Source organism: Panthera leo, chromosome C2, assembly GCF_018350215.1.
Source record: "Panthera leo isolate Ple1 chromosome C2, P.leo_Ple1_pat1.1, whole genome shotgun sequence".
NCBI lineage: Eukaryota > Metazoa > Chordata > Mammalia > Carnivora > Felidae > Panthera > Panthera leo.
Window position 1 is genome coordinate 93,557,361 of NC_056687.1, and position 13,010 is coordinate 93,570,370.

General features: G+C 40.6%; 1 protein-coding gene across 1 annotated transcript; it reads left to right on the forward strand.

Annotated features, from left to right (window-relative positions):
- Positions 1–294: 294 nt before the first annotated feature.
- On the forward strand, positions 295–3,587 carry GHSR (growth hormone secretagogue receptor). Its single transcript, XM_042903326.1, has 2 exons — positions 295–1,090; positions 3,232–3,587. Exons 1-2 carry the CDS (start codon positions 295–297, stop codon positions 3,534–3,536), a joined length of 1,101 nt encoding a protein of 366 aa, XP_042759260.1. The 3' UTR covers positions 3,537–3,587.
- The last annotated feature ends 9,423 nt before the right edge of the window (positions 3,588–13,010 follow it).

Here is a 13,010-nt window from a genome sequence, read left to right on the forward strand (position 1 = left end):
GGGAAAAATAGAGATGCCAGAAAGAGCGGTGGGTCACTCGTCCTCACCACCAGTGCGTGCGTGCGTGCGCGTGTGTCTCCCTCCCTCCCCTTTTTCGCCCCACGCTATCAATCTCACCTCCCTGCGCTTCTGCCTCTCACTTCCCTCTCTTTTCCTCTCCAAGCATCCTCCCCGCCAGCCCGCGCCGCCTCCTCCTTCGCACTCTCTCGCGACCAAAGGGACCCTCTGGGGCCAGCCGGATCCAGCCTCTCAGGGCAGTCGCATCCCAGAGGCTGTTAAGTGGGAGCCCGCAGCATGTGGAACGCGACGCCGAGCGAGGAGCCGGGGTACAACCTCACGCTGCCGGACCTGGGCTGGGACGCTCCCCCCGACAACGACTCGTTTGCCGACGAGCTCCTGCCGCTCTTCCCCGCGCCGCTGCTGGCCGGCGTCACCGCCACCTGCGTGGCACTCTTTGTGGTGGGCATCGCGGGCAACCTGCTCACCATGCTGGTGGTGTCGCGCTTCCGCGAGCTGCGCACCACCACCAACCTCTACCTGTCCAGTATGGCCTTCTCCGACCTACTCATCTTCCTCTGCATGCCCCTCGACCTCGTCCGCCTGTGGCAGTACCGGCCCTGGAACTTCGGCGACCTGCTCTGCAAACTCTTCCAGTTCGTCAGCGAGAGCTGCACCTATGCCACAGTGCTCACCATCACCGCGCTGAGCGTCGAGCGCTACTTCGCCATCTGCTTCCCGCTGCGGGCCAAGGTGGTAGTCACCAAGGGCCGGGTGAAGCTGGTCATCCTGGTCATCTGGGCCGTGGCCTTCTGCAGCGCCGGGCCCATCTTCGTGCTGGTCGGGGTGGAGCACGAGAACGGCACCGACCCTCGGGACACCAACGAGTGTCGCGCCACCGAGTTCGCGGTGCGCTCCGGACTGCTCACGGTCATGGTATGGGTTTCCAGCGTCTTCTTCTTTCTGCCCGTCTTCTGCCTGACTGTGCTTTACAGCCTCATCGGCAGAAAGCTGTGGCGGAGAAAGCGCGGCGAGGCGGCGGTGGGCGCCTCGCTAAGGGACCAGAACCACAAGCAAACCGTGAAAATGCTGGGTGGGTCTCAGCGCGCCCTCGAGCTCGCGCTCCCGCGTCCTCTCCTCTCCCCTTGCCTTCCCCCCTTTCCCCTTCTCCCGGAGCCTCTACATCTTTCCCCTGTTTTTCTCAGTCTCAATCTGTAGGTCTGTCAGTTACTCTTTCCTGTTTCTGTCTTGAACTCTCTCTGGTTTCTTAGTTTCTCTGTGGTGTGTGCGTCTCCCTCTTTCTGTGTTCTGTTTTTTGTTCTGTTTTTCTGTGTCCCCTGCTCCTCCCCCCACAGCCCCAGTACGTCAGGGTCTCCATTCTTTCTTTTGTTCTCTATCTCTTCGTGTCTTTCTTTTGGTCTCCCTTTTTTTTTTCAGGAAAAGATGCCCCAACTTTATATTTCCCTTAAATGAATGTTATCAGCCCAGAAACACTGCCTTAAAAATGAGATATTTCATAAAAGTCTATTGTGGTCTTTAAGTGTTAAAGGTGAGGTTAAGCTTCCTGCCTCAATTTGTGGATATCAAGTTGCATTTAAAAAGTAGGGTGGGGTGGGGGGAGGAGTAGGCATTGGATCTAGAAAGCATTTAGTGGTAAATTTAACCAAAGACATGATCAATGTGGGTAGTTCTGTCGGAAATGATTCATTTTTCTTTCAATGTTGCGGTAGGCTTTCTGACCTGCATTTTTTTTAGATAATTGCATCAGTTCTGTTTACCCTGCTGCTGTTTATTTTAGCTTTGAAAAGAAGTCAATGACAAATCAGTGCTGGAGTCTCCATTTGTTTTTGTGACCACCTGTTTCTTCTGGTAGGATAGTCCAGGATAAAGCAGGATAAGTTAAGACATGCAGGCTTCCCACATGAGAAAAGATGACTTTGCGTGAGCTGACAGGACTTACTATCCCTCCCCAAACGGTCCTTCCAAGAGCATCGAGGTGCAGTATCAGGCCTCGAGTGCACTGCCTATTTACTACATAAATTTAAGTATGTGTGTTCAGTACAAGTGAAGTGATACAAAAATGCATTCACATACAAGCAAAATACTGATTTTACTTGCTCTGTCAAAACCAGGATCTGTATGTTTATTATTCCTCGTTATAGTCTAACGTTTTGTATTTGTTTACCTATTTAGTGCTTCTTAGAAGTTCCAGGTTGATTTTGTATTTGTATTTTTATAGTTCCTGGAATCCTGTATATTAAAGGGACACAGTTTTTTCAAAGAATGTGAAATTTTTTCATTTTCTAGACCAGTGATTCTCACAATATGACTAACACATTGCACACCTGCTAGTGACCTCCAGGGGATTCTAATATTCACGTTGCTACTGTGGCAGTCAGTTTTGAGGAGAAGTTTAGTAATTTCCTCCAGTTTTCTTTTTAAGCTGTTGACTATCCTCACTGTGTCTCAACAGCAACACTAATTTTCTTTTGCCTTGACATTATAAAGGGAATCACTAAAGTGGTAGAAAGACTAAAGTCTTATTTTCTGTTATTTTTCCTTTGACTTCTGAATTTTAAAAACCTAATCTAGAAATTCAGAGGTCCTGGGAAAAATCATCTGGCCTGGGCAAAATGAAGACTTGGATGGAGGATAATCAGCGTTAGTTGCTTTCACGGTCACTTATGCCTATTGTACGTGGCAGAGCATCGGCCATCTGAGAGGTTCTCAATCCTGACTGCATGCATATTCAGTCTTCTGTGAAACTTTAAAAAAGAAAAAAGAACAGAAAAGAAAAAGGCAGGTGTCCTGGTCTCCTTCCTAGGGTTATTAATTTTGTGAGTCTATAGTACATACAAGGAATCTGTGCCCCAGGAACTCTGATACCCACCAGCCGTTGAGTGTAACCACTGTACTTCATGTGTGTCTGGTTGTATCTAACACATGTGAAATGGTGGACTCTCGTGAACAAACTGTTGTGTCAATATGCCAGTCTAGTCACAAAACCACTCAAACAGTTGTTAAGTAGAAATGATCGGGAAGCTCGATAAAAATGGTTGAACTGTTAGTCCAATCTTGGTTAAAAAGTAGCAATAGGGAAAAGCAGAATGTAATGTTTCTCTGAAATCAATGGTCATACTATACATAATCAAAACAAAACTGTGTCTTCAAAATAGAATGTGGCTTGCTATGACATGTCTTGAACTCACACTCTCTCTCCCGTTGTCCTTTTAGCTGTAGTGGTGTTTGCTTTCATCCTCTGCTGGCTGCCCTTCCACGTAGGGCGATATTTATTTTCCAAATCCTTCGAGCCTGGCTCCCTGGAGATCGCTCAGATCAGCCAGTACTGCAACCTGGTATCCTTTGTCCTCTTCTACCTCAGCGCTGCCATCAATCCCATCCTGTACAACATCATGTCCAAGAAGTACCGGGTAGCAGTGTTCAGACTTCTGGGATTTGAACCCTTCCCCCAGAGGAAGCTCTCCACTCTGAAGGATGAAAGTTCTCGGGCCTGGACAGAATCTAGCATTAATACATGACCGAGCCCATTGCTGAGCAAAGTCATCGCTTATTCTAAACCGGAAGCCATAGCACAGCAGAACTTGGGAAGAAGTTGAAGGTTAACTTTGGAATTAGGAACACATAGAGCTGGAAACAATTGGGAGGAAAGAAAAGATAGAACTTGCAGCGTTCTATTCGACTGCACGCTCATCAGTGCTCTCATACACTATTTCTGCGTATTCACTGTCTATGATTTTGCATTCTGCTGTTGGTGCTAGCAAGAACTTGGCAATTTGGAGAAAGGAGGGTGTGCAGAGGGGCAATTAGGGTACTTTGTACTGTGTAAATACTAAATCTGATTTACTTGTTCATAATGATAAAAAAAATTTGATCAAGAGAATGACATTAAAGTGAAACATTTAAGACATATCTTTTAACTACTAGCAATTTTCATATAGCTCCAGATCAGTGCTGTCCAAGATAAATATAATGCAAGGTACTTAAGTAATTCATATAAAACGTATAAATGAGAATTTGACATTCTTTTTTTTTTTTGGACAGAGTCTCTCAAATGTTTACATTTACAATGCACCTTAATTTGGATGCTAAGTTTTCACCAGTAAGACTGGATGTATTTAGGGTTCATGAAATTCACAGATGAAAAAGTAGATTCCATAAATCTAAGTGGCCCAAACACACCTAAAGGTTTTCCAATAAATAAACTACTGGAATTTTTAAAATTTAAAGTGAATTAAAATTAAAAATTCAGTTTTTAAAGTTGCTCAAGCCACCTTTCAGATGTGGTTAGTGGTTACCATATTGGACAGTGCAGCTCAGGAGTATATGTGAAATTATTGTTAATCTTATAAAAAATGTTTACAAATAAAACTCATTCCCTGAAGTGTTTTTTAATAGTGAACTTAGCATAGCAGAATGTTAGAGTGGTAAACCTTCAAAATTACACCTAAATGCCCTAGTCTTCATGCTTGGAAGAAAATGGATATGAAATAGAAGAGGTCTTTTTAAATTAGGTTGAAGTACATGTGTATTTATATATTCAGGAAATGAGACTTTATAGAAATTATAGAAAATCACAAACCGCCTTATTTGGCTTAACAAAAATACTTAAGCCAATCATAAGGCTTTGCTTTGTGAATAAAGGAATAATTTATAACTTACTCTGGAAAGCTTACAGGAATTTAGTGAACATAGACATTTGTCAAGTGGTGAAAAATTTAGAATCTCTTAAATGCTACCGCTTATTGATATTCAAAACTTTAAAAAATCTTATAGCCATTTATTTCAAAATGCCTATGCCATGTCCTGTCTCCAAATTAGTTTTGCTATTTCCATCTCACTGCTTGCCTGATAGATATGTTTACTTGGATTCCCAGTCTCCTCTGATTCATACTTATGAATGATTAAGCACCTTCAACTAAATATTGAGCACTTTGGTCATAAAACTAAACTTCTCATTTGTATTGGCATTGCTCCCTGCATAGGCAACTCTTTGCATATTTATATTATTCTAAAAATTATTTTGTCATAATCCTGTATAATATTAAGCCATAGAAGCAATTCCTACATGAAGTTATTGGTTCAACTATGGAAATGCATGAACCAGTTAGGGAAATTATTGCCATGATTGATTTTCTCCCCTACCAAAAGTAAAGATTATTATGCTGAAATAATTGACTATTCATCTTAAAAAAATGAAAAACATCATTACAATTAGAAATGATTTCTGGGGAAAAATATTTTTGAAATCCTTCCTGACACTAAAATTGCACCAATTTAGTCTAAATTCAGAACTTTCACAAATTGATTAGTCAGCTACTTCTTGGGAGTACATCAATATTTTAAAAAATACTCTCATTCATTTAAGCCTATGAGATACTAATTAGGTCATTCAGCATTATTGTCCTAAATAGGGTCCAGCAAATCCCAAAGATGTAATTCACTTTCCCAAAACCTTAGAGTTTTTGTCTACAAGTATATCCTATTTGAGAGAAAATAAGCAAAGAAGGCTTGACTTCTATCACACAGCTGATTGCTTTGGAGAAAACCACATCTAACTTTTAATTTGTTACCTACCTATTTAATGGTCTTTCCTGTCTTGTGAGTTCAGCCTACAGACTCAGCCTAACTCACTTACAGGGCATAGTTTACATAGCAAGGACCACCAATGCCCTTCACTGGTGTTGATGAGCAAACTCAGAGATAATGTTTAGAGAAACAGGTCTTTAATTTGCCCTCTTATATCATTGCCTTTTTTATTGTTTGTAACATCGTATCATCATACTTCATAAATTGTTTAAGACTCAGGGAAAAGAGGAACTTGCGATGAGGAAAATTGTTTCTAAAAGTCTATCATGTCACAAACGTTTAGTATGTGCCTGGTATATTCTAAGCTCTACAGACTCATAAGCCAAGGATTTTATCCTTAATGAGCTCATGATCACTTGTGTCTTGTGTTGCAGTAGATAACTAATAAATGTCTTTAAGTTATGAAATAAACATCTCCAGTTGACCCTGAATCAGATTATTCTCCAGTATTTTAAGGGGTTATTCATCTCCCTGTATTGTTGTGTATTTGGTTCAAAAGAAGTTCAAAATGGGCTGTTGCTACACAAACCAGTCAAATTTGTAGATGCACGTAGTATATGTGCTGGCAGTAATTACACTCACAGCGTCCTTCATTAATGTAAGGCAAGTTAAGGAATTGGTTTCAGTTTTAATCTGTGTTTCCATTTTCCTGGTTATCCAGCAATGAGGCATCTGTCACTATACCTTCCACCAGGTCACAGAATCAAGGGTTGGGTCTTTTTCATTATAGGAAGTGACTGTACATGACTAAGAACTTTTTAATAATTTCTTTAAAGAAAACATTCTTGCCATGAGTTATTTAAAATCACAGTTTTGTGGCACTGAGATTAAGAAACACTTCCAATGACTGGTCAGACTTGGAAACCATTTCTTTATGGTCACGTTCTTACTGCAGTGAAGGTCGCAGCGATGAGATTTTTCTTGAAACACAGGCTATTTGACTCTAATGCATTTCTTAAGAGGCTGAGATCATTACAAACAATTTACAATTGTTAGTTAACATCGGCAATTTTTGCTATAATTTTTGGCTGTTTTTCATTTAGCAATATACTCGAACTTAGTTTAAAACAACAACAAAAACAACCTATCACAAGACTGGTGCCTGAAAACACTTGTCCTTTAAAAAAGTGTGTATATCTTTAAAACGTGACATACATGTACACATATATCAACATTTCTTCTCACATTGTCTAAATGATTAGAACAGAGCTTTCTGCTTTCAGAAACACTGTATCTAGTGTAAATAATGTCATTAAAGATAAAGATTTTTAATGATCCTCCCATGATTTCTTTGCAATTTAATTTGCAACACTGGCGAGAATCTTTCCAATTATAACTTAACTAGATAATTAGTAACCGATGTTAATTCAATGAATTGATAACACAAATATTTTTTATATGGAGAATAAGCTGCAAGTCAAAATCAACAGAAAGGGATGTGCTGGTGGCAAAGGCCAACCACTTTAAGCTCACGTCACTTATTTAGTCATATTAAATGAATTCAGTCATATTAATTCTTGGCAGTAATCGAAGTTTGGAGCAGGTGAGGGAGGAAGTTTGCCTAAGGCTTATTTTGTGTTTTTTTAAAAGATTTTATACAAATCAAATGTCATTTAAAAAAATTTTTTAATGTTTATTTCTTTTTGGGAGAGAGCACAAGAGGGAGAGGGAGACACAGAATCTGAAGCAGGCTCCAGGCTCTGAGCTGTCAGCACAGAGCCCGACGCAGAGCTCAAAATCTTAAACAGTGAGATCATGACCTGAGCCACGCGAAGTCGAATATGTAACCAACTGAGCCACCCAGGTGCCCCAATTGTGTTTTTCCTTTTGAATGCAAACTCTTGAAGGGTATTGGAAGCTAGTCATTTTTGGTTGAGGAAAATACCCTTAAAAAACCAAAAACCAAACCAAAACAAAAAAGGCTGCCAAGCCTATGTCCCTCCCAATTGCCTGGATATTTGCTGGAATTTCAATTAATGTTTCACACTATGACATAGTATACCCATTGCACAAGGGGCTACCGACTGTCCCCAAAACTGGTAAACCAGTAAATCCCTCAGAAAACATGCCTCACACAACTGCTCAGAAAGTTCTACCAAAATGTTTTCAAATGTTCCTTCTAGAAGAAGTCTCCCTGTACTCACCCTCTACCCTCAGCCCCACAGAAAGCATTTGTGAAGAATAGTTTGAAAGATTTTCTGTGATTTTTAGTATCTCAAATCCAAACATTTCTCTGGCTCAAACAACAAAAACACTTATATTTAACCCTTTGAGCATGGCACGTTTACCACACTAGAGAGCACTTGCTCATATAAATAAATCCAAGCAGCATAGTCTCCTATTTCACTCATAACCTGCTGTGTTCTACGTAATGTGGAATTTACAACTTTGTTGATTTGTGTTGTTACAATGTGTCATGTCACTACTGGTATTTTGATTTGTGATTCTTTTTATTTAAGGCTTTTGTAAATGTTGAGGTGTTTATTCTAGCTCATACGTCTTATGAAATTAGACACTGGTTTTCCTTCTTATGGATGTTCTAAACCAAACAATAGCTTAATAAATATATTTTAAAAGCCTATAGATAATTTCTTCCATGTGCAGTTATAAATCTTGGTGTCTGGGATATTTTGCCCCTACCCCTATCCTAGATTCAATTCTTCTTTGTCCTTTTAATTTCTGAAATAATGTATTTTGCCACAATGAGGAGGTGTTTATTATAGTGAACATTATTTTCCCAAGGACTCCAATATTTAATAATGAGTGAAACAATTTCTAGAAGAAGAGGTGGCTTCTAAGCTAACAGTCGAGGACCCTGTGATGGACTGTAATCCCCATGCCCTCTTCACTTCTCTGTCCCTTACGGTCTGTAATCCCCAGAGCCAAGGGTGTTGCACCTGCATGGTGCTACCCTAATGTGAGACCCAAAGACCACAAGCTTTCTGAGTCAAAGGCAGACTTCCTGTACATCTTGCATACAGCAGTCAGCCCCTCACTGAATGCTGGTTGCATAAATGAAGGTTTAAAGACTGGGTATGTGTTACCTGGGCACTATCTTCTAGACATATGGATTCCTGGGACCAATAAAATTTAAAACTAAAATTGGAGGACCAATAAGGTGGCCAACTTTAATTTGCTGATTAAATGATTTTAAAATACTCTACTACCTATTGCCACCATCATTTTTTTTTTCTTTTTCTTTCTTTTCTTTTTTTTAGAGAGCGAGTGGGGGAGAGGGTCAGAGGGAGAGAGAGAAAGAATCATCAGCAGGCTCCACACTCAGTGCAGAGCCCAATGCAGGGCTTGATCCCACGACCCTGGGATCATGACCTGAGGTGAAATCAAAAGTTTGTCGCTGAACCGACTGAGCCACCCAGGTGCCCTGCCGCTATCATTATTTCTACTTAAGAAGAACATGAGAAGTGAATAAAGGATAATCATAGTGTGAAAGTTCAACGTATTCGTACACATACGCTATTAACATGAGAGTTAATTACCACTTTAAGGCAGTATCTGAGTTAAAATGTACAAATAATATCTGGCAATAATTAATAATATAGTAAAGTAATCCTACATGAGATACACTTTTATCGATTTGCTAAGGCCCTTTCCAGTGTCTTCTGACCCCTTCTGTCCACCCCTCCTTCAATTCAGTGTCAGCCATTGCCCCTCACATTCTCTCAGTCCATCCCTGTGTCCTAAGTTCAAAAGAGGAGACTGACTCTAAGGCCGAGAGAGGAGAGGTTAGCATGTCTGCCTGGGACTTGGCAGGTCTCACATTCCGAGGCCAGTGTTCACATGCTGATTGTTCCTGGCCTCCTGACTCATAATCCATCATCAGTTCCCGACTTCATAGCCAGCTTCCTTCAAGGGGTCGTCAAAATAATTATAAATCAATACACATCTCCTGAAGAATAGCTGGACAGTATGTATCAAATACATACAAATTTTGCATATTTCTTGATGCAGTAATTGCACATCAAGACATAATTACGGAGGAACACAGAGATTTACCTGTAATTGTGTTCATTGCATCTTGTTCATAGTTGTGAAAACCTGAAAAACTCTAATGTTGGAGAATAGGAAATTGGTTAAATAAATCCCAGCAACGATAACAGTTAACCTGTACGTAGCACTGTGATACATGCTTTCAATTCTTTTTCACATATAATCATCCCAACACACCTAGGAGGAGGTTTGATTATTATACCCATGGGGGTTGAGGGGGTAACTGAGGTGAGAGTTTTGTCACATGGCCAGGAAATGGCAGAGCTAGAAATGGACTCCAGACCAGCGAGGTTCTAGTCCTTTCACTTCCCCTATTCTAGAGTACTAGGCAGGCATTAAAAATGATATTGTAGGAGGGGCGCCTGGGTGGCTTAATTGATTTAAGTGTCCAACTCTTGGTTTCAGCTCAGGTCATGATCTCACGGTTTTGTGAGTTCAAGACCCTCCGTGGGCTCTGCGCTGGCAGCATGGAGCTTGCTTGGGATTCTCTCTCTCCCTCTCTCTCTGCCCCTCCCCCTCTCACATTGTCTCTGTCTCTCAAATAACTAAACTCAAAAAAATGATCATGTAGGAGAATTTTAATAATGTGGGGGAAATGTTTACCTGCTATTAGTAAGTGGAAAAAAAAATACTGTCCCATCTTGTAAAGGAAAATAAAGATGTTCACAAAGCCAAAGACTGAAAAGATCCAGCAATATAAAAGTATTAACAGTGTTTCTCTGATCTGTGAAAAGACTTTCCTCTATTTTTTCCACTGTTTCTACAAAGAATGTGTACTATCCTTGTAATAATGGCAAATAGCAAACTGCGTTACAACAGTTCAGAGGTTGGCTTCCCTCCCAGCCCTGCTCTGTTCTTACACTTTTCTCTGCTTTTTGCCTCTAGCAACTTGGGTTTGCCTGGTTTCTCTGAGGAGTATCATCCTCAGGATGATATCTTCCATACCCAACACTAACCCCTGCAGCTCCTGACTGGGACACCTGCTCTTCCAGGGGAGAAAGTTACAGAGAAGCGGTGGGAGAGGAAAGACAGCACTCATCAACTAGGCTTACATTCTAGTTCTGGAGCTGCATTGCTTTGGGCAAGTTCTTTACCAAACCCATGAAAAGTACCAAAACCTAGCAGATGCTTATTAAGTGGCTGCTATTATCATTTGGTTACTTGGCACAGCATGAAACAGCACCATGGTGTGCCCACCCTCCTAGGTTGTCTAGCTGAGGTGTCCCACAACTTTTTTGACCATGTGCAGATATTTAGAGAGGCTGGTAAGAGCAGCTGCAAATTTAACAATGCTGGGTAATTGCTTTGCCCAGGGTGTTGACAAGCCTCTGTCAGGTTTTCAAAATACAGCAGACATATTTTGGAGTGAACCCTTGGACCCTCTCTCCCAGGAGACATTTGCACCTCTTCTTATGGAATAAAAAGATAATTTCAGACTCAGTCAGCAAGGGGGAGGAAGAGAGGGAACAAGAGCTTGGCAAAATCCGTTTCCTGAAAGTATACCTTTCTTCATGGCCACATGTTCGTTATATTGGCATGTGTAACTGCTTCAGAACCTTTTTTTTTTCAAGAGAGAGAAAGTGAGAGAGAGTGCAAGCACAAGCAGGGAGGGGAGGGGGAGGGGGAGAGAGAGAATTTCAAGCAGGTTCCAGGCTCAGCACAGAGCCCCAGATGGGGCTACATCTCACCACCATGAGATCATGACCTGAGCCTAAATCAAGAGTCCAATGCTGAGCCAACTGAGCCACCCAAGTGCCTCTCTTCCAAACCCTTATTAAAAAAACTTTTTTCTTTCAGAATTTACTTCCTAGGAACAAAGCATGAAAAGTGAAGTATGCATAGGCTTTGGAGCTAAAGAGTTACAGAATTCTCTCCTGGCTTAACTATCAACCAGCCATGTGACACAGGGCAAAACTTAGCATTAACCTCTCTGAATCTCAGATGATTTAACACTACAATAGAAACCATAAAAGTATTTGCTTTTTGTGGTTTTTGACAGTTTCAGTGACATAATTTATGTCAAAGGGCAGCATTTGGCACATAGAAGAGCCCAATATACGTTAACTCTTTTTATTACAGCAACCTATTAGGTTGTTTAGAATTTACAATTTCCAATTTGAGTTTCTTTAAAGCAGAGAAAAAACCCAAAACGTGTGAAGAAATTTGAATGCAGAATCCTTCTATAGTTTTAGTGTCTCCCAACCTCAATTTTTTTCTTTTTAAATTTTTATTTAAATTCTACTTAGTTAACATACAGTGCAGTATTGGTTTCAGGAGTAGAATTCAGTGATTCATCACTTACAGACAACACCCATCCTAACACCCATCACCCATCTAGCCCATCCCCCACCCACCTTCTTCCATCAACCCTTAGTTTGTTCTCTGTCTTTAAGAGTCTCTTATGGTTTGTTTCCCTCTCTTTTTCCCCTCTTCCCATATGTTCATCTGTTTTGTTTCTTATATTCCATATATGAGTGAAATCAAATGGTATTTGTCTTTCTCTGACTTATTTTGTTTAGCATAACACATTCTAGCTCCATCCACATTGTTGCAAATGGCAAAGTTTAATTATTTTGATGACTAATATTCCATTATATGTACACACACACACACACACACACACACACCATATCCTCATTATCCATTCATCAGTCAATGGACATTTAGGCTCTTTCCATAGTTTGGCTATTATTGATAATGCTGCTATAAACATCAGGATGCATGTACCCCTTTGAATCTATTTTTATATCCTTTGGGTAAATACCTAGCAGTGCTATTGCTGGATTGTAGGGTAGATTCTATTTTTAACTTTTTGAGGAACCTCCATATTGTCTTCCAGAGTGGCTGCCCCAGTTTGCATTTCCACCAACAGTGTAAGAGGGTTCCCCTTTCTCCATCCTCGCCAACACCTGTTGTTTCTTGCATTGTTAATTTTAGCCATTCTGGCAGGTGTGAGGTTAGTTATCTCATCAGGGTTTTGATTTGTATTTCCCTGATGATGAGTGAAGTTGAGCATCTTATCATGCATCTGTTAGCCATCTGGATGTCTTCTTTGGAAAAGTGTCTATTCATGTCTTCTGCCCATTTCTTCACTGGATTATTTGTTTTTTGGGTGTTAAGTTTGATAAGTTCTTTATAGATTTTGGATAATTAACCTGTATCAGTTATGTCATTTGGAAATATCTTCTCCCATTCCATAGGGTGCCTTTTAGTTTTGTTAATTGTTTCCTTTGCTGTGAAGCTTTTTATCTTGATGAAGTCCCAACAGTTCAATTTTCTTTTTGTTTTCCTTGTCTCTATGACGTGTCTAGTAAGAAGAGGGCAAAGAGGTTCTTCCTGTGTTCTCCTATAGGATATTGATGGTTTCCTGTCTCACACTTGGGTCTTTGATCGATTTT

Bases quoted from the DNA above. Each gene is read 5' to 3' on its own strand.
- GHSR (XM_042903326.1), top strand. From the start codon at position 295: ATGTGGAACGCGACGCCGAGCGAGGAGCCGGGGTACAACCTCACGCTG. The intron at 1,091-3,231 runs GTGGGTCTCAGC...TTGTCCTTTTAG, and splicing joins GCAAACCGTGAAAATGCTGG to CTGTAGTGGTGTTTGCTTTC.